This window comes from Lissotriton helveticus, chromosome 4_1 (assembly GCF_964261635.1).
Source record: "Lissotriton helveticus chromosome 4_1, aLisHel1.1, whole genome shotgun sequence".
Lineage (NCBI taxonomy): Eukaryota > Metazoa > Chordata > Amphibia > Caudata > Salamandridae > Lissotriton > Lissotriton helveticus.
The window spans coordinates 85,352,372-85,374,816 of NC_136063.1; the positions used below are offsets into that span (position 1 = coordinate 85,352,372).

At 50.3% G+C, this 22,445-nt stretch overlaps 1 protein-coding gene across 1 annotated transcript in view; it reads left to right on the forward strand.

Annotated features, from left to right (window-relative positions):
* The first annotated feature begins 3,971 nt into the window (after positions 1 to 3,971).
* The window catches only part of LOC144828381 (E3 ubiquitin-protein ligase TRIM39-like), a 182,627-nt gene continuing 164,153 nt past the window's right edge, over positions 3,972 to 22,445 (forward strand). Inside the window, exon 1 of the mRNA XM_078686495.1 lies at positions 3,972 to 4,414. Within this exon, the coding sequence (XP_078542621.1) occupies positions 4,001 to 4,414 (414 nt within the window). The 5' untranslated portion in view covers positions 3,972 to 4,000. The remainder of the gene's footprint in view (positions 4,415 to 22,445) is intronic.

The following is a 22,445-nucleotide window of genomic DNA, read 5'->3' on the forward strand; positions in this document are numbered from 1 at the left end:
GTGATCCTGACCCTGTGATGTGGGAGGGCCACGCCCGACATGGCCATGCCGAGTCGCCTACAGAAAGTCCTCCCCGCCCTCACCACTCTACAGGCAAAGTTCAACAAGCCCAGCAAGCGCTGCACAGATCTCAAATCCAGCTTCTGCACCGCAATCGCACTCCTCAAAGCCTCCTGCATCTCAACCACCTTCACCGCCGGCAAGCGCGCCCGCCAAGCCACCGAATCCAATTCAATTCCGAGGAACGTCAGACAACAACTGGGCCCCGCGGTCTTCTCCGGCGCCAAAGGCACCCCAAAATCCTCAGCCAACAACTGAAACTGCCTCAGTGCCTGACCACAATCACCCGAGCGTCCAGAACCCACAAACAGAAAATCATCCAGATAGTGAGACACCAGCCGGTGCCCACTGCGGTCCACAAAGGCCCACTGCAAAAAAGAGCTGAAAGTCTCGAAGAGCGCGCAGGAAATCGCACAACCCATTGGCAGCACCATGTCCACAAAAATGGCCCCATCAAACTGCATACCCAGGAGAGAGAAATCCGCCGGATGAATGGGAAGAAGCCGAAAGGCCGACTTGATGTCACACTTGGCCATCTCCGCCCCCCTCCCACACAACCGCACCAACCCAATGGCATCATCCACCGAAGCATACAACACCTTCGAGTCCTCCTCAGCAATGAAATCATTCACCGACCCGCCTTCCGGCCAGGACAAATGATGGATCAACCGGTACTCCCCCTGCTCCTTCTTGGGCACCACCCCCAACGGTGACACGATGAGATCCGCCAAGGGCCACTCCGAGAAAGGACCCGCAATCCTGCCCTCCGACACCTCCTTCTCCAATTTACACGCCACCACCCCCAGCAACTCCTTAGCTGACCGCAAGTTCTCAGCCCACCGCCTCTCCCTGGGCCCCTGATAGCCAATCCGAAATCCTTCCACAAACCCCCAGTACAGTCGCAATGCCGCCTCCTTATCAGGGTACCGGGAGAGCCATGGACCCATGGCCTCCACATTAACCGGAGTACGGGCCCTTCGGCCCAGGCTGCCCCCTACCCTTGGCAAATTTCCACTGTTCTGACGGCGAAGCCAGGGTGAGGCACTGCGTGACCGGGTGGCGTCCCCCACACTTAGAACACTCATGCTTGAACTTACAGGCGGGGCGATTGCAGAAACCTCTGTTAAACCCCCAGCATGCTCCCGAAGCGACCGGCTTGTATTGCTGACCCGCTGACCCGGACCACACGGGCTGGGCCCCATGACCACCTGTGGCACCCTGGCTACCCGCCCCAGATTGGGCGGGACGCTGCTGAAAAGACCGATACGTGACCGGGAGACCGCTGGCCGTATGGGTAGACGCCGCCGCCTGCGTCGAGGACATCCACTGGAGCCACAGCTCCTGATCCACATCCCCCCATGGCTTATCCGGGTTAACACTGACCCGAGCCCTGAACTCCTCGTCATAGCTCAACCAAGCGAAACCCCCGAAGTGCATCTGTGCCTTCCTTATCACGTCCATGTATTTAAACAAAGCGATAGCCCGATCCCCATGCTTCTCGCAATAGATACTTGCATAAATCAGAAAGGCAGAAGTCCAATTCTCCATAGTAACCGGAACCCTCGGCCGCCTAGTCAGCTCCCATTCCTCCTCCTTAGACCCTTCCTTCGCCTGGACCTCCCTGTGCAAAAGCTTGAACACATCCACATACTCATGTTTCCAAATCCTTGCCCTCGTCTTCTCCGACAAATGAGACCCCAGAGGCACACCCAGCCCCATGTATGGCAACTTCTTCCTCAGTTTCTCCACCCCGGTCACACCCTCCAGATCTTCCACCTTGTCTGTCTGCGCACCGGCCGTCGCGACCTGCTTGCCCCCAACAGCCTTCACCGGCTCCCCATCACCTAGGGCTCCAGCCCGCACAGACCCATCCCCCACCCCCACCGACCGGCAGGGCTTCTTCCTCCCCCCGCTCCCCCCATCCAGCCAGGCGTCCCACCAAGAGCCCTCACCTGACAAAGTTGCAGGAGCCCCACGCTCCTGTCGCCGTGCGTCCGCCGGCCTCGACATCCCGCTGGTGGCCCGACCGGCGCCATCTCGTGCCTCCTGAGAAGCACCAACCTTGGTAGCTGCCCCTTTAGCCCTGCACACTCGCTCAGGCTCACGCAACTCACCCTCTTCCAACTCATCCTCATCCTCCTCGTAATCCAACCATTCATCCTGGACATCCAGCGGCACAACCTCAGTCACGACTCGTTTAGCACCCTTCCCTTTCATACCAGGCGTAAATTCACACTCCAACAAGGTCGGTGCCCGCTCCCTCGGTGGAGGGCAGGCCGCCGCGGACCCCCCTGCATCTTCGTCCCGGCGTTTGGAGGCCGTTTTGCGCCCCGCCGGCCCACCCCGGCCTCTGCCAGCCAACCCTGCTGGCTTGACCCCCCCCCCCCCCCCGAGCCGTATGCGCTCGAGGAGGCCCCGGTGCCACCAGGTCTCTGATCCGTCAAGGCAGTCCCTGCAGACTCCACCCACACCCACTGGCCGCGTGCCCCAGGAGCCCCCCTACCACGGCCAACGGCCGACACCCCGCCTCGCCCTGATGCCTGGGCCCCATTGCCCACAGGCACCCCACCCATCTTCCCCTCCCGGGCGTCGCACAGGCGCTGCCACTCCCTTTCATACTCCTCAATGACCCGCCGCTGGTCCCTCGCCCTCTCCTCTTCTGTCATCCGGGTCCAACGCTCAAACATGGGAGTCTGCCCCGGCCCTCCCTTCCCGCTCCCGGGCCCGGGGGCCACAGCCCCACCCGCACCGTGTCCTGCCCCACCCCGCTGCTGTACCTTGGCGGGGCCCTTGCCCTTTGAACCCTGGGACTTTCCCCCTCCCTTACGCCCCCTGGACAGGTCGACCGGCTGCTCCTCAGCCGAGAAACTAGCCTCCCCCCCAGACTCCTCGCCCGACAGCAAGAGGGCAAAATCGCCCCCAGCCGCCACCTCCCACTCCTCAGGGTCCTCCCCCCCACTGCCAGCACCGCTCCCCCCGTACCCAGACACCTGCCCTTGCTCAACCGCCCCCAGCTCGGGGCCCCCCGCCTCCCCAAACCCCTCCTGGACCAATTCCCCCGTAGCCCCAGCCTCAACCGGGGGAGCCAGACTGCCCCCTCCCGCCTTCGGAAGCTCCTGAACCTTTCTGGCCTTCCCCCTCTTGTTCCCTCCATCCCTCGACCCAGCAGGCTCATCCTTGCAGGCAGCTACCACAGCTGCCACCCCCGCCGACGCAGCCCTGGGCGTGCGGGTCATGCCCACCCAAGCCTGGTCCAGCACCCCTGGCTGGAGGAGATCAGCCCTCCCAGCCCTGCCAAGAACTAACAAAGCAGCCCTAACTGCCTCTGCATCAGGAACAGCCATTGTGAAAAACGGGCCAAAAACACCCTCCGCGAGATGCGTGAGGATCGTCACCCGACCTAAACGTCCGCGAGATGCGTGACGTTTGGCACCCTCCGCTCGCCGCCCGGAGCTCCCGCTCCGAGAATGAATGAACGCTGCTAAATCGCCCTCCGCCTAACCGCGCCGCGGAAACTAACCTGCACTGCACGTCGCCCTGGGACACCAGGGAAACGAACCCGCCTCAAATCACACACCGCCTAACTAAGTTACACACCACCTAACACAAAAACCTAACTTTCCCCTGAGGCACCGGGGACAGGAAAGGAAGTCGTTCCCTTCCTGTCCCCCTTAAATAACCTCCTATCTAACCCCTCCCACCCCTGACCTAAACCCCCTACCTCACATCCGCCCGCCGTGTCCTCGCGCGAATACCCCGGGGGAAGACTAGTCTGTCGACCTGCATTCCCCCGGGGGCCGCAAAAGAAGACACACAGACACCCCCACTTTAGAACGAACCAGTTCAAGCACACACACACCAGAGGAGGAGACACACAGACACGCCCACTTTACAAACAGAGAAAAGAAACTTACCTTCACCTTCCCGCATTCCTGGGATCATGGCCGCCGCAGCACAGGTCAGGAATCTCAAAGACGAGGCCACGTGTTCCATCTGTTTGGAATATTTTACGGATCCTGTGATTATCGACTGTGGACACAACTTCTGCCGCTCCTGCATCACTCAGAGCTGGGAGGGAAGAGATGGAAACTTCCCCTGTCCACAGTGCAGAGAAATATCAACAGGGAGAAGCCTCCGACCCAACAGGCAACTCGGAAACATGGTGGAAATGGTAAAACAGCTACACCTGCCCCCCGTGGAGCCCCCACAGGAGAATCTGTGCGTAAAACACGAGGAGAAACTGAGGCTTTTCTGTGACGAGGATCAGAGGGTGATATGTGTGGTCTGCCGGGAGTCCAAGGCCCATAAATCTCACTCAGTTAGTCCTATTGAGGAGGCTGCCGAGGAGTACAAGGTATGTGTGCGGGTGTTATGGGATCACAAGGGAAGTGACTCCGAGTTCTTGAGGATTATAGGGAAGGCTGCAGAGGATTACAAGGTATGTGTCTGAGTTTATGGGATTTTATTTATGTATTTATTTTTAGTTTAAAAGTTGTATATAGCGCTAGCTTGACCCGTAGGTATCAGAGCGCTTTACATACACACAGTAAAAAAACACAGAAGGACAGTACATAGTAGGTTGGCAGTAAGGAAGCAAACCAAAGAAAACAAGCATTTGCAATGCAATAGGTCTCGCATTCGGAAAGTTTGAGCTATTGGTCTTGTAAATGACAATTTTTTTATTTATGTGTTGTTTTTGAAAATAGGTAAATTAATAGCTTTGTCATTTACAATGCCAATAGTTATAACTTTCGCAAATGTGACACCTATAGCATTTGTAATGCAACATGTTTTGTTTTACGTGACTTAGATGTATTGATATTACAAATAACAATTGCTTTTAATTTTTTTATAAATAATTAATACTTAAATAAAAGTGATTGTAATTTATAATGGCAGTAGCTTAACCCCTTAAGTGCTGCCGTCGGCCAGCGGTCGTCGCGAGCACTACCTTGCCAGTGCTGCGCACGACCGTTGGCCGACGGGCCAGCATTCGTTATTCGAACGTTCAGCACTGGGCGCTGAACGTTCAACGCTCCTATGAGGCTAAACTTTTGTAAATAACTTTTGTGAAGATTATGTTCAGTGTATTTTATTGTGACGAAAATCCAAGAACAGAAGTGAAATATTAACATCTTTTTGTGACATTTGTAATAAAGCTTAAAACATTGAGAGAAAATATTTGAACCAGTGATGCTGTGGTTGCGCTGAGTGGTGCTGTGGTTGCGCTGAGTGGTGCTGTGGTTGCGCTGAGTGGTGCTGTGGTTGCGCTGAGTGGTGCTGTGGTTGCGCTTAGGTGGTGCTGAGTGATGCTGTGGTGGTGCTGAGTGATGCTGGGGTGGTGCTGAGTGATGCTGGGGTTACGCTGAGTGATGCTGGGGTTGCGCTGAGTGATGCTGGGGTTGCGCTGAGTGATGCTGGGGTTGCGCTGAGTGATGCTGGGGTTGCGCTGAGTGATGCTGTGGTGGTGCTGAGTGATGCTGTGGTATTGTGTGGAGTGTGTGTTGCATTCAGTAGAGTGTAATTATGTGGTGTGTAATTATGTGGCACTGAGTGGTATTCGAAGTGTATGTTGCGTTGAGCGCAGTGTAATTATGTAGCACATAATTATGTGGCACTGAGTGGTATTGTGTGGAGTGTATGTTGTATTCAGTAGAGTGTAATTTTGTGGCATGTATTTATGTGGCACTGAGTGTGTGAGGGTGTAGTTTGTGTGAGGATGCAGGGTGTGTGAGGGTGCAGAGTGTGTGTGGCCTAAAGTAGTGTGAGGGTGCAGTGTGTGTGGGCTAAAGTAGTGTGAGTGCCCAGTGTGTTAAGTTGTGTCTCTGTAGTGGTACGAGGGCCGGGTGAAACGTGAGCCTGTTATTGCAACAGCATGGGGGCATTGGCCTGCTCGCGGACATGAAAGGGTGCCTGGAGAGAGGCGCTTAATTACCCATGACAAAGGAAAGGCAGATGGCCGCGCTGGGTTGCACTTTTATGATCCTTTACCTAACAAGCATTTCAAAGCATTTCAAAGCCCTTTCCGGAGTCCGGATAAATATGACCAGATAATAATACACGTCCCTATCATGGGGAAATGTAAAAAAAAGCACAAGCTAAAAGTGGGTGATATAAAAGTAAAAATGCACTCTCTCGTTTGCTATGGTGGCATTTACTCGGGATTCAACGAGTTAGATAGCACACAGCTAGCTGTCCACCCAGGAAGTGTGTGCTCCTGTTACAGGAACGATTTTAATGGATGTAAGGGGAGTTGGCCATGCCTGGGTTAAAGCCTCTGTCCTGCCAGTTAGGCACACATCTGCCGCATGCACAGGAACCCACTTAGCTTTCTTGCCCTCATTGTGTCGGCAACAAGTCCTGTCTATTAAGGAACCGCGGGCAAACACAGAAGGCAGAGCCCTTGTTTCCAGTGGCATTGGTTAGCTGAGTGTACATTATTTTGCGGATCTTCGTTGTGTCGAAATGAGCGTGACTGTGTTTCTTCTGTTTGCCGGCCTTGGTGCACTGCATTATCTTATTAAGCTCTGATAGGCCAGGAATATTGGTTTGCTGAATGGCTTTGTATGCAGGGCACGTACTCTGAAGGTGATCTTTGCATTCATAAGTAGTCAATGGTGATTGTGAAATATAGAAGTAATTGCATTCCCTCGCGATAGTGACCAGTATGGCCCCTGGGTGAAGAATTCTTGTGACCGTGCAAGAGCATTAAAAAAAAAAAAAGCATTTGGTGCGATGGGGGCAGGGATTTCAGTGGGGAAGTAGCAGCAGAGGTGCAAAACGCACGCACTCTCACGGAGTGCTTAACGTAAATGAAACAAGATGGCAGGCAAAATTTGGAGCGAAAGCATGTTTTTAAAAAGTGCGCCACCTAGTTGCAAGTGGCAGCTGCTGGGTTTTGAGGACCATGATGGTAGTGGAAGAGCTGATAGGGGGAGCGGGTTGAAGACAACACAAGGAACCAGTTGGGATCTGAGGTTGGGCGAGTTAATAAAAATTAAAAAAACAAAGAAAATAAAGGATTACTTGGGGTGGGCTGCGGCAGCAGCATGGACCTTTCAGATGGGGGGGGGGCAAGGCGATTGGTTACTTATTGGAGCATGTTGGCGCTATATCAAGTATCCCAAGTAAATGAATGAATTCATAGTGCATGTCAGCTTCGTATATGCGTACAAGGGGTGTATTCCATAACATACATTACCCATTTGCAAGTTCTTCATGTTATTACCTCGTGGGATTGTCATTATTAGATATTAACACACGGTGAACTGGAAAACATTTGTGATTCTAGCACTAAGCCATGCCATGCAAATATCTTTTAGCATGAGCGTGTGTGAGACCGCAGCTTTGCGCGTAAGACCCTGAGGTGGATGTACACCAGTGGAATACTGAATTGATGCTTGTGAAACACTGAAACAATGTCTCTGTGAACTGATGTGAGATGTAAGAAGCGCTATTGGTGTTTGTGTGTTACTCAAGTGTTTCCATGAGGCACAGGGTCAAGGCTGATTTGCATATAGCCATTGTCTGACCTAGGGTGGTGTGGAGTGCAAAAAAACAATGGATTTAGGCCCAGATCTTTGTACTGGGGTGAATGTAAGACATTGTTCTGCATTCTGTCCATCAACTGGGTTTTTTGCAATGCAAATATCTTTTAGCATGAGCGTGTGTGAGACCGCAGCTTTGCGCGTAAGACCCTGAGGTGGATGTACACCAGTGAAACACTGAATTGATGCGTGTGACACACTGAAACGGTGTGAACTGATGTGAGATGTAAGAAGCGCTATTGGTGTTTGTGTGTTACTCAAGTGGTATGTGCACCCGACTAAAGTTAAGTGTTTGACTGAAGAGATGTTTGCGGGTCATTGGATTGGTGTTTGTGATACTGAAGTGATGTGTGTATATTACTAAAGTGATTTGCATGAGACACTGATGCCGTGTTTGTGAGACCCTGAAGTGGCGTGTGAGACAATCGAGTCATATGGGTGGTTAATACAAAATGAGAAGCAGGCACAGTAAGTGAGACCCAGACATGATGTGTGCTCGACCGTGGGGAAAAAAGTGTATGGCAGGTAGTGCCTACAGATGTGCAACGCGGCAGTCGGGAAATGACAATGGCAGGTTGTGCTTACATAAGTGCAGCACCAGTGGGGTGGCGATATTGGTAGAGCCTGGAAGGGGGATGAAAGTTAGAAGCCCAGGGGAGCTTTGAAGCTCTCGGAGAATGCAAGTCACGGCCTGGCGGCCGTGAAGTGTGAAGGAAGAAGCCCAGGGAGCTTTGAAGCTCTGGGACAATGCGAGTCACGGCCTGGCGGCCGTGAAGTGTGGAGCAGTGGGCGGGGAAGCACATGAGCAAATGGTAAGGTCGGGTCTTATGCAATTACGGCAAGCGCGCTGGGGAAGCTTGTGGGAGGGAGGCTGAGGCTTTGATGTGGGGAAATGCGAGTGCTTGTGGTCACGTGATTTCACGTGAACTGTTGGAAATCGCACTCGCAATCCTCCTGGTTTAACTTTCTGGTTTCACCCCAATAGGTCTCTCTGCAAGACCTAAAAATACAGCATGGGGAATAAATATGCAGTGCAGCGGAGGGCCTTATCCTTCAGCATGACACCAGACTGCCGGGTTATGACTGCCTGGAGACTTAACAGGAGCAGCACACTCATGGACAGCAGCAGATTCCCGCCGTCTGCCTGGATGAAGCCACTCCTTGAGTAATGCAGGGAAGCGGGCCGGCTCTATAGGTTGGGCCAGGCTCACCCAAGGCCGTGCAGATCTGGAAATCCAGGGTGTGTTGTTTTATCCCTAACGGGCTCCGATTGCAGACTTAAAACTACATTGAGGGGGCTATCTAGGAGTAGTAAGGTGTGTCACAGCCCTGGGATCACGGCCTCACACTGAGCCCCGTAGAGGGCTGAAGATGTACAAGGGGTGTCTGTATCAATCCAGCCACAACTAACTACTTACTAAGGGCTCAGCGGAGAATTCTGCCCAGGGGCACAGAGCTGGTCTGGAGGAATTCAGAGATCACTCCTTGCACCGCACGGTCTCCATAGAAAATTCTGCACAAGGTGTGACCCTCATAGAAGGGTCTTGCCAAGATAATAAGGAATGGTATGTCTGTCCCAGCCCTGTGTCACATGTCCCACAACCTGATCCCCCACAGAAGATGCTGCAGAAGTGTACAAAGTGTGTCTGTGGGTGTTCAGTGTTTACCAGTGACATCACTTCCTGAATCCCATGGAGAAGGCTGCAAAGGATGACAAGGTTTGTGCTTAGATGACGGGAAATACAAGGGACTCCTAAGATTCCATAGAGAGGGGTGACAAAGATCACAAGGTTTGTGTGTGGGTGTTCAGGATTCATAAATGAAGAGACACTTTGTGAGTTCATACAGGAGGATGCAGAAGAGCATAAGGTGTGTCTGCAGGAGTTCAGGGATCACTCATTGCATTCTTAGGACTACAGAAAAAGGCAGCTCAAGGGCAGAAAGGCACGCGTGTCACAGCGTTGGGGGTTGTAAGGTTGGCACCCCGAATCCCATAGATGCGGCAGAAGAGCCAAGGTATGATTGTCATAGACCTGGAACCACACATCCCACACCTCAAGTCTCACAGGTGAGTCTGAAGGATGCCCAAGAGTACACAGAATGTCTGTGGGTGTCCAGGGATCCTCAGTGGTTCCATGAGCTTGATTGGGAAGAAGGCCCAAGGCTTGTGTCTCTGAAGGCTTTGGTGTCTCCAGCACTGCTCTGGTATGTATTCAGGAGGTGGCCCAAGCGTGTATTTCTGGTTTGTGTGCGTGCGAAAGGATTTTTTTGCTTCGGTTCAAATTCTTAGTAAAACAGGAGACAAGAGGCGTTTGGCAAAACAGAAACAATTTTGTTTAATTAAACAATTCAGCCCGGAGAACAGTTACAGGCCCATGGTCAAAATGCCTCAATGTACATTGTGTTGGTTTTAATTGTTTATAATTTTTTTACATAAAGCCATAACACAACCAGAATCCCATATTCTGGTTGGTTGGTGCCTTAGAGTTGTAAATTAATGGTCAAAAGTTACTCCAGGTGGGTCTCGACCTTGCACGGACACAGTGTGGCCATTGATAAATGTGTCTAGATGGCCTGCCTGGGGAGCGCGTGATCACTACTTGTGCTAGATCCTGATTGGCTCTGTTGCTAACTCATGTGGCATCTGAGTTTATTGTGTTTTTGAAGCGCACGTACTCCCTTGGGACCTGTGTGCTTTGTTTGTCAAATCTTCCCCGACCATGGTGATGTCGCTGCGCCTATCTCTGGGATTGATCAAGAGTTTCCTGTCCACATGTTTGCCTGCCAGCTACGCCTCCTGCCACCTGTGACCCGTCATTCAGTGATCGCGTACCTCGGTTGCAGGGCGTGTCTGACCACATACTTGCGTGTTGAGGTACATGTGGAGTTCGGGACGGGGGATTCTATTAATTCGGGCAATAGTTGATTTTTGTCGACAAACGCATCAGCATTCAGAGGTTTAAAGCGGTTCTGTCTGCTCTATAGAGAAAGAGGCCTGAGAGTACACAACATGTCTACCTCAAGCGGTGCTCTGTGCTCCGTAAAGAAGGAAGCCCAAGAGTACACAGTATGTCTGGGAGTGTTCAGGGATCTCAAGCACCGTGGGCTCTATAGCGAAAGTGACCCAAGGGTACACATCATATGTTTCAGAATCTCAGGGAGATCTGTGTCTCTATACAGAGAGAGGGCCAGGAGTACATCTTATGTCTGTGTCGGGATGACCGATCTCATGCCGTGATACCCCTGTGCAAGAAGGCACAAGCCATGGCTGTTGCAGCCCAGGGATCACTAGTCACAAACTGAGAGTCCCACTCCCACAGACGAGGCTGCAGAAGAACACACGGTGTGTGTGTCACAGCCTTTGAATCACACTTTGGGCAAGTGAGCTGCAGAGAAATGTCTGCAGAGGAGCACATGGTTCGTCTGCTACAGCCCTGGGATTAGAGGTCTCACACTTGAGCCGCTAGGCTAGGGAGTAGAAGACCAGGGATTATTCCTGCCATTTTAGTAGAGACGCAGAGACCCCTGCCAGGAATAACTGAGTCTGGGCAGCACCGAGTTTGGCAGATGCAGGGATCCACCAAAAAGCTGTGGATGTTGCGTCCACCAAACTCGCAGTCCACCCGCTCTGCTTACTCAGGAGCAGCGCCTCCCTGGGCTCCATCAGCAGCACCTCCCTTGGCTCCATCAGCAGCGCCTCTCTGGGCTCCATCAGCAGCGCCTCTCTGGGCTCCATCAGCAGCGCCTCTCTGGGCTCCATCAGCAGCGCCTCTCTGGGCTCCATCAGCAGCGCCTCTCTGGGCTCCCTCAGCAGCACCTCCCTGGGTTCCTCCCTGGGTTCCATCAGCAGCACCTCCCTGGGCTCCATCAGCAGCACCTCCCTGGGCTCCATCAGCAGAAACCCTTTCTAAAGGCCCATCTGCTGCTGGTCCTCAGTCACTCTACGAAAGATGGAAGTTGTTCTGGAGTTCAGTTCTCCTGATTGGGCTCCCAGGGAGCGCCTGGTGGTCTCACACAGGAAACCAAAGACATTAACCTCCTCGATCTGAGAGAACATTCTCAGTTACTTTTCTTTTTTGTTTTTCTATAACAAAATTTGGAGTTTGTTTTTTGATAAAACACTTTACTGCGCTGACTCATTAAATATGGCTTTCTCATCAGACCTGCTATGTCTTCAGCGGCGCTGCAGCGGCTCAGCTGTAACCACAGTGATCTGCCTAGCGGAGATCTGGCAGTCGGTCTTTGATCCAGTCAAGGGAGGTGTAGGACTTGGCCCTTTTTCGCTAAAGTCCCTAAACGTTTTTGCTTTCCCCATAGACCTTTATTTCTGGCATGGTGTTGCCAACTTAGATGCTTTGGACACTATGTCACTGCTAAACAGTGTCAAAGTGCAAGTGCTCCCTGTGTAAGTGTAATGGTAATTGGTTATCCATGATTGGCATGTTTGCCTTACTAGTAAAGTCCCTAGTAACGTGCACTGTGTGCCAGGGCTGGTAATGCAACTACTACTAGTGGACCTGCAGCACTATTTGTGCCACCCACACCAGTAGCCTTAAAAAGGGAACTTAGGCCTGCCATTGCAGGGCCTGCTCGCAGTTTGTTAAACTGCCAATTTGTTCTGACAAGTGTACTCACTTGCCAGACCTTACCTTTCCCTTTCTGTGCACATCTGACACCCTTGTGGTAGGTCTAGGGTACCCCCTTGGTAGGGTGCAGTCCATGTGAAAGGTAGAACAAGTACTAAGGTGTGTGCCATGTCCTGACAGTGAAAAAATCTCCTTTTTGTTTTTCACTGTTGAAAGGCCATCTTGCCCAAAGGACCAAATGGGGAGGCTATGTAATATGTTTCCCAGCCTATCTTCCCAAAGGCTTAAGATGGAAAGGTGAAGTTTAGTAGGCCTGAACTCCCAATGAAAATAACACGTCTTTTTATGAAGGTGGTTTTTGCATTGTATGTTTAGAAGTAACTCTTTTAGAAGTGGCTGGGTTTTGTGCTCTAACATGTCTATGTGTGTCTGCCTGGCTGTGCATTGACTGCCTGGATTTGAAAGCAATAGGATCTGTGGAATATCTTGACCCAGGGGAGGAGCTGAGACCGCAACAGGTTGACCTGCATCAAGAGTGTAGGGGGAGGAGAAGCCCCTAGAGGTGAAGAGGCCTGGGTTGCTGATATAAAACAATTGGCTCATCTCCTGCTGAGTGATTGAGAATCCAGACCCCCACTAATCAAAGGAAGAAAAGTGTCACTGGCAGGGAGGCACCGAGAACTGGTTTGAACAGGGGTTAGTGCCCCCTGAAACACAAATACTTCAAAGCCATTGAGGGGTATAACTATGAGAGCTGAAGCCCCTGAATTTTGGAGAATTGCTTGATCAAGTGTGAACAAGACTGGAGCTACTTCGTGGTCAAGAGAACCTTTGCCAAGGACGAAACAACTGAATAGACTGAAGGAGAGGACTGACCCTTGCTGTGTATTCTGGGGCCGGTCTGCAGTTTGTTATTTTAATCAAGGAAAGGCTAAATGGACTTTACGGAGTACCTGAATGTTGTATTACACATTGCATCATTTCTACATAATGAAGTACCTGATTAGTGTGTTGAGCATTGCATCTTTCCGGCATAATGAACTACCTGATTAGTGTACGACACAAGGCATTGTTTCTGAATAACAAACTACCTGTTTGTCGTATGACGCATTGCATTGTTTCTGCATAACGAACTACCTGATTAGTGTATTACGCATTGCCTGACATCTGTATAACGACGTACCTGGTGGTTGTATTACGCATTGCATTTTTTTTACAATGCAAGGTGCCTGATTGTTGCACACGCATTGCATTATTTTTACATTGCAAAAGTGCCTGATTCTAGCATTACGACCTGTTAGGATTACTGTAGAATGTTTAGAAGTGCTCATTAATATCGCCAGAACTTACAAGGGCCGGCTGGCCTAAAAACCGGCCAGGAGAAATATTACAAATACGCTATGTTGGATTTATATTGTGTGGTCTTTTCCTATATCATTGGGTTGCTGTGAGAGTGGTTGCAAATACCTTACACATTTGCCTTGAAGATAAGCCTGGCTGCTCGTGCCAAGCTACCAAAGGGGTGAGCGGGGCTGTGAGAAGTTAGCCTGGCATATGATGTCCACTAGTTCTAGTGGGCACCTTGCAACAGTCTAATCAACCCTTATTGATGGTGGTTGTAAAGTCAACCTTATAGAAAGCTATCCTAGTGGTAGCATGAACCAGCAGTCTTCAGGCTAAGACTTCAGTAGGCGAGTTAAGCAAGTTGTTTTACCATATATAGGGCTAGATGTAGGTAGGAAAGATTTACCGATTTTAAATTACCGAATTTTACCGATTCGGTAATTTAAAATCGGTAAATCAATGGGTCCGACATGTAGGTATTCCAGATGTGCTGGAATACCGAATCGGATGAATTCGGTATTTACCGATTTGGTAAATACCGAATCGGTAATGCCCATTCATTCCTATGGGCTTTGAAGCCCATAGGAATGAATGGGCATTACAGATTCGGTATTTACTGAATCGGTAAATACCGAATTGCACAAGGGTGCAGGGGGTGTCACTTTGACACCCTCTGGCACCCCCAAAACAGGCACGGGTGCCATGTGGCAGGCATACCTGCCCTAAGGGCAGGTCTGCCTGTCACATGGCATAGGTGTGCATGCACACATGTGCATGCACACCGGAATCGGTATTTTACCATCAAATTGGATTTGATGGTAAAATATCGATTCGTTAAGGCTCCTGGGACTCTGAAGAGTCCCACCTACATATGGGTGGCTCCGAATCGGTAATTTTACCAATTTCTTATTTTACTGAATCGGTAAAATTACCGAATCGGTAATTTTACCGATTCGGTAAAATAAAGCCCCCTACATGCCAATCACCTATTTACCGATCGGTAACGGCCCAAAATACCGATTTTCGGCCGGTACCGACCGACCTACAACGGGCCCATAATCCCTTGAATACCAAATGAAAGGACACCACACAAGGTACATATCCAATATATATGTATTTAATCTAAACACAACCCCTCTGCACTCTTTATGATGTCAGAGGTAAAAATACAGTACAAGTCACACAGTTAACCCCCTGGCTGTGGCTGGAATTCCGCGCCTGTGCGGGACATTCCGATCGCGGGCGTGGTCATGACGGCTCCCAGCCGTCTCAGCACACACCCACCGTAACTCATGACGGCCGGGAGCCGTCATCAGCACCGAAGGGGTTAATAAACGATAACTTGCACAATATACATTATGCCCTAGGGGCCTCACAAACCATATACTAAGAAAGTGGTATAAGTACCACAAGAGAATTAGAAAGCAGGCCCAGGGCCTATGGAATCGCTGGGGCTACACTAAACAATCAAAGGTTAGGGAGTAGGAGGCCCACGGGAGCCGCGTGCAGTGTCTAAACACAGGCGCAGGTTACCATGGGCTTTCTATGGCGATCGTAAAAGTTACGATTTAAGGACACTTCCGGATGGACTAGGATACTTTGAGAGTCAAGACCCACAGGAGCACCGGAGTACTCTTGTTACCTCACCCAGGGAAGCGAGGTGCATAGGTCTCTTTTCGTGTCCGGTTTCGTCATCGTTTTCAATGGAGAGCTGCAACTATGTGCTGCAGGCGACCAGAAGAAAAGTGTCCGGGTGGATCCAAGGGTGGATCGGAGATGTGAAGAACCTGAAAGCAGAAGGGACAGAGTCTGGGTCACTAGCCAGTGACCAGGAAGGAACCAAGCGATGTCAGATGATTTCAGGCGAAGTAGTCTCTTCAGCTACGAGGTCCAGGAGGCATCGACGATGACCAGGCACTGGATTTGAGCTGTCCCATGATGGATCTAGATGACTGCTGTCGCTATCCGTATTGAACCCAAAAAGCCTTGGCAACTGCAACCTAAGCAGGATGTCGAGATTGACTCTGTTGCAGACCAGCAAGGTTGTGGCACTTCTCTTTTTCAGGGAAGCTGGAGCAAGCCTGGAGCAACCAGAAAAGCAAGTTAAATTCAAAGGAAGGTCTTCAGGGGGCTCACAAGCCAATGGGCAAGGAACCGGGAAGACTCATCAAGCTCAAATGAAAAGGCGGGGCCCATGGGACACTCGCGGAGTGTGGGGGCCTGGGCTTTGGTGCAAATGGTGCTCAGGGCTGGGGCTTCTTGTACCCCAATGCTCATTTTACTGAGGCTTCAGAAAAGGAGTGCAGGTAGCAAAATGCAGGATGTCCAAGATCCCGTTCCCACATCTCTCGTGTCCACCATGTGTCTCAGCTTTGCTGTGGAGGTGGGTCGGGGTCAGAAGTCTGGAAGTCCAGTTCTTGTGTCCCAGAGTCTTCGGGTTCCAACAGGAGGCTTGAAAATGAAGACCGGCAAAGATGCTGTTGGTGCCTGTTTGCACAGGGTGATCACTCCTTGACCACAAGGGAGATGTCTTCCGTCTTCCAGTCAGAATGGAATGTCGAAGGCCCAAGATATGTCTTTCAAAGATTCATCCAGGAAAATCTAAAGTCCTAGGGACACAGTTCCTATACTTATACTAAGGATGGGGGCTGGACTACCTGGCTGGGTCTCTCCTATGTGTGAACCTGAGAAGGGGGTGGTTACACCCCGTTCCCTTTGTCCAGTTTCGCGCCAGAGCTGGGGCTGTGTGCCCCAGCAACCGGTTTGAACTGGGCTATGCATGGAGCACCTTGTGTGCCCCAGGCAGTGTCTAGAAGCATTCACTGAATGCAGCCCTCCCTGCCCCAATACACAAAACCCCTGTCTGGGGAGGTGCCAGCACCTCCCTGGACAGGAAACCTATTGTCCAGGCCTCCGCTGCCGGAGTTTTGTCCAGCAACAGCAGGTCAGACCCCCCCCAAACGCAGGGACATTAAACTAACCTTGACCAGTTGAGTCTTCATGTTCTAAGTGGAAATATCTGGAGAGTCCATATGCATTGGCATGGTCAGTCCCAGGTCTATGTTCCACTGTAAAGTCCATCCCCTGTAGGGAAATGGACCACTTGAGCAGTTTGGGATTTTCACCCTTTATCTGGTTTAGCCACAAAAGGGGCTTATGGTCTGTCTGAATCTTGAAGTGAGTACCAAACTAGTATGGCCTCAGCTTCTTCAGGGCCCAAACCACAGCAAAGGAATCCCTCTCAATAGCTGACCAACGTTTCTCTCAAGGGGCCAGCTTTCTGCTGATAAAAGCTACTGGCTGATCTTGACCATCTTTATTCAGTTGTGAAAGCACAGCACCTACACCCAACTCAGAAGCATCTGTTTGAACAATGAATTCCTTGGAGTAGTCTGGACTTTGCAGAATAGGAGCAATGCACATGGCCTGCTTCAGGTCATCAAATGCCTTTTGACAGCTGACTGTCCACTGAACTTTCTTTGGCATTTTCTTTGGAAGTTGTCATTCAGAGGTTTCACTATGGAACCATACCCCTTGGGGAATTTCCTGTAGTACCCAGTCAGGCCCAAGAAAGCTCTGACCTGAGTCTGGGTGGTTGGAGCAGTCCAGTCAATTATTGTCTGGATCTTGCTCTCCAATGGTTGAACCTGGCCCCCACCTACAAGGTGGCCCAGGTATACAACCTGACTCTGCCCTGTCTGGCACTGGTTAGCCTTGATAGTTCGGCCTGCCTTTTGCAGGGCCTCCAAAACATTCTTTAGGTGGATCAGGTGATCTTCCCAAGTGGAGCTAAAGACAGCAATATCATTTAGATAGGTCTGGATGACTACTGTGCAGCTTGATAGGACTTGGTTCACCAACCTTTGGAATGTGGCAGGTGCATTTTTCAGACCAAAGGGCATCGCCACAAATTGAAAATGCCCACCAGGGCTTGAAAATGCTGTCTTTGCATCATTAGCTAGTCTGATCTGCCAGTAGCCATCTGTCAGGTCAAATGTACTCAAAAACTTGGCAGATGCCAAACTGTCTGAGTTAATCTGCCCTGGGTATTGGATGGGCATCTGTCCTAGTGACAGCATTGCGGCCTCTGTAATACACGCAAAACCTCATCTCTCTCTTACCATCTTGGGTGTGAGGTTTAGGCACCTGGACTACTGGACTGGCCCAAGGGCTCTCTGAGGGCTCAATGACTTCCCAAATCCAACATCTTTTGGACCTCTGCCCTGATACAGTCCCTGACCTGATCAGGTTGCCTGTAAATCTTACTTTTAACAGGCAGATTGTCCCCAGTGTCCACTTCATGAGTGCACCAGAGTCTGACTTGGAGTCAGTGAAAACATATGTCTGTAGGACTGTAGAACCTGTCTGCAGTCCTGCTGCTGTTGGTCAGTGAGGTTGCCTGCCAAGGCTATACCATCAACGGAACCATCATCAGGGTTCTGAAAAAGCAGGTCTGAGAGAGGGTCACTCTCTTCCTCCTGTCCCTCGTCAGTAGCCATGAGCAAGCCCATGTCTGCTCTGTCAACATATGGTTTCAATCTGTTGACCTGAAGCACCCTGTGGGTGCTCCTGGGAGTTCAAAGGTCAACCAAATAGGTGACTTCTCCCTTCTGTTCATCAATAGTGTGGGGTCCACTCCACTTGTCTTGGAGAGCTGCTGGGGCCACAGGCTCCAACACCCACACTTTCTGTCCTGGCTGTTAAACAGTCAGCGCAGTCTTCTGGTCATGCCAGGCCTTTTGCAATTCCTGACTAGCCTCATTTTTTAGATAGCCATCCTGGAGCCGAGACCAAGTACATAATCCACAATGTCCTGTTTGAGAGGTAACTCCCATCCCTCCTTCACCAGACAAAGGGGTCCTCTTACAGGATGCCCAAACAGAAGCTCAAAAGGGCTGTAGCCAACCCCCTTCTGTGGGACCTCTCTGTAAGCAAACAAAAGGCAGGGCAGCATGATGTTCAATCTCCACCTAAGCCTTTCAGGGAGACACTTAATCATGCCCTTTAAGGTCTTGTTGAATCTATCAACTAGACCATTGCACTGTGGATAATAGGGTGTGGTGAATTTGTAGTTCACTCCACACTCCTTCCACATTGCAGTCAGGTATTCAGACATAACGTTTGCGCCTCCTGTCTGAGACAACCTCCTTAGGAAAGCCCACTCTTGAGAAAACTCCCAGGAGGGCTCTTGCCACAACATGTGCTGTTCTGGTCCTAAGTGGAATAGTTTCCTGGTATCTGGTGGCATGATCCACTACCACCAGAATTCAACTGTGCCCAGAGGCTGTTTGGGGATCCATTGGTCCAACAATGTCAATCCCTACACGTTCAAAGTGAACCCCCACAACAGGTAGTGGTATTAGGGGTGCCTTTGTGGTGCCACCGAATTTGCCACTGGCTTGGCAGGTGACACAGGAGCGACAAAACTCCTTGGTATCCTCTGACATATGAGGTCAGTGAAAATGAGGGACAAACTTGTCCCAAGTCTTGTTCTGGCCAAGATGTCCTGCAAGGGGAATATCATGAGCTAGTGTGAGAAGGAAGCCCCTGAATGCTAAATGTATGACCAACCTCCTGGAAGCTCCAGGATTGGGGTCTCTAGTCTCTGAATACAGGAGCCCATCATCCCAATAAACGTTATGGGTCCCACTAGCATTCCCTGCAGCCTCAACAGCAGCTTGCTGTCTGAGGGGTTCAAGAGAAGGGCAGTCCAACTGCGCCTGCCTCAGATCAGCCCTGGAGGGTCCCCCTGTCCCTAGAAACTCAACCTGATCAGGCTCAAGCTCTTCTATGACCGTTTCCTCCTGGGTCTCACAATCCGCTTCCTGAGAAGGCTGATCCTCTTCCTGAGGCAAGGGGGAAGGCACTGCCTTAACCCCACTGCTTCTCTTCCTGGTAGGCAACTGGTCCATTGTTCCAGAATCCAGTGCCTGTTCAGTGTTGCAATTTCTGACCTGTGACCTAGTCACAGCAAGGACATGTGCTGATATCCCTAACATTTCTGCATGTGTCCTATACTCCACTTCAGCCCAAGCTGAAGTCTCCAGGTCATTTCCAAGCAAACATTCTACAGGGAGGTCTGAGCTAATCACAACCTTTTTGAGGCCAGTTACCCCTCCCCAGGAGAAATTGACATTTGCCATACTGTGAGTGGTAGTGACATTGCTAGCATTGGTCACTAGGTAATTTTTACCTAGTATGATCTGTCCAGGGTCCACAAAGCCAGGCGTCACCATTGTGACACTAGCACATGTGTCCTTGTAGGCCTGAGTCACTTTGTCATTAATTAAAGGAGTTTGTCTGTACTTGCCCAAGTTATTAGAACTCACAGTAGAGGACAGAATTGCGTCCCCATCACAGATCAAAACAGCTTGAGTTGGTATTCTGACTAGGCCAGAATCCATCTAAGTTCCCAGGGTTAACCCTACTACACCCTTCTGTTGAGAACCACCACTTGGAGCTGAACTATGGTGAACAGTTGCCTTAGGGGCAATGGTGGCTGGAGCTGTCCCCTTTTTGGCACAATCACTCACTGGTTCAGTGAGTATTTACTTTACAAATCTTGCACCAAGGTTTCTTTGTGCCTTCTTTCTTCTTAGATTGTTGGGCACCCCCATCATTAGAAGCTTTTTTGGGACCTTGAGAAGGCTTCTGGTCTTTTGCTTTCTCCCCACCCTTTTGGTCTTGCTTCTTCTGATCATCACCTTGGTTCTGTACCTTCTTCTTCACCCTTGTTCTGACCCATTTGTCTGCCTGCTTTCCCAATTCTTGGGGAGAGGTCAGATCCGAGGCAACCACGTGTTGATGCAATAACTGGTTTTGACAGTTGTTAAGAATTTGTTCTCTCATAATCAGATTATACAATCCTGTATAGTCACTTACTTTACAGTCCAGTAACCAGCCTTTCAGAGCCTTAGTAGCACAATCTACAAAATCAGTCCAGTCCTGAGTCTGTGTCTTTTGGGTATCCCTGAACAGCAACCTGTACTGTTCAGTGGTTAGGCCAAACCCATCTATCAAAGCACTCTTCAGGACAGTGTAGTTGTCAGCATCCTCTTCTCTAACAGTGAGGAACTTGTCTCTTCCTTTCTCTGCAAAGGAGAGCCACAGGATTGCTGCCCACTGACTCTGGGGTACCTGGTGTACTTTGCAGGCCCTCTCCAAAGCAGTTATCCATTTGTGGATGTCATCCCCAATCTGATAGGGAGGGACAACCTTGTTCAGGTTTCTATGGTCATGAGACCTTTCCCTATCTCTAGGAATTATGCTGCCACCAGTTGGCTCCAGCCCACTCAATTTCTTCTCTCTTTCAAGAGCTAGGGTCTCTTTTGCCAGGGCAACTTCTTGCCTCTTGATCCTCAGCTTGACCTCTTTCATTCTAGCTTTCTGCTCTCGCCTCTGAGGGGAAGTCATCCTCCTCAGAGCAGAGGCATTGGACACTACTCAGGAATCAGAATGCTCAGAACCACTAGAAAGTGATCTGCGCCTCCTGTTTCCACTTTTAGGCCTATTTGGAAGGTTAGAGGGGGGCCTTACAATGCCCTCTCCACCTCCAGATAGTCCTGTGTTGCCGAGGTCAGTTTCATCTGCATCATCATTAGAGGCCACTGGATCTTCCCCAGTTGTATTCTTAGTTGAGAGATGGCCCCCCTCTCTACCCCCTTGGCTACCTGGGTCTGATGCATTCTCTACGTCATGAGCCACTAAGATATCTATCAGGTGGTTAAAGGTTGGACTCTGTCCTTGTCTCAACTTTCTGACTGCACACAGGCTTCTCAATTCCTGAAAAGTGAATGAGTCATACTTAGAAGGCAACCTCTGGTTGTCTTCTTGAAGAGGTCCACTAGGCTCTGCTTCCAAGGACCTTTCTAGTGAGGTGTGGTGTGTGCACCTACCTACACTATTTGGTTTCCTACTAGAACTTCTCTAGGAGTTGTAGTCGGGGTGTGCTAAGCCCTTACCACCAACTACTAAGTTCAGTAGAACCTATGCATATAAGACTTGATTTATATGTACCTACAGGTTCCTTGATAGGATCTTTCAGATGATATCTCGATTATTTGGTAAAACAAATTGCAAGCTCCTATCCCAACCGCTGCACACCAATGTGAGAAGTTAGCCTGGCATATGATGTCCACTAGTTCTAGGGGCACCTTGCACCAGTCTAATCGACCCTTATTGAGGGTTGTAAAGTCAACCTTATAGAAAGCTATCCTAGTGGTAGCATGAATCAAAAAGCAAGTTGTTTTACCTTATATAAGCCCTTGAGTACCAAATAAAAGGACACCACAGAAGGTGTATATCAAATATATATGTATTTAATCTAAACACAACCCCTCCTCACTCTTGATGAGGTCAGAGGTAAAAATACAATACAAGTCACACAGTTAATATACGATAAGTTGCACAATATACGTTATGCCCTAGGGGCCTCACAAACCATATACTAAGAAAGTGGTATAAGTACCACGAGAGAGTTAGAAAGCAGGCCTAGGGCCTGAAGAATCACTGGGGCTACACTAAACAACAAAAGGTTAGGAAGTAGGAGACCCACGGGAGCCGCGTGCAGTGTCTAAACACAGGCGCCGGTTCCCATTGACTTTCTAGGGAGTTCGTAAAAGTTACAAAGTTACAGTTTAAGGACACTTCCGGATGGACTAGGATGGAACCCTTTTAAACTAGGACACTTTGAGAGTCAAGACCCATGGGGGCACTGGAGTACTCGTGTTACCTCACCCAGGGAAGCCGGGTGAATGGGTGTCTTTTCGTGTTGGGTTTCGTCGTGGTTTTCTATGGAGAGCTGCAAAGAAGTGCTGCAGGCGACCAGAGTGTCTCGGTGGATCCAAGGGTGGAACAGAGATGTGAAGAACCTGAAAGCAGAGGGGACAGAGTCTGGGTCACTAGCCAG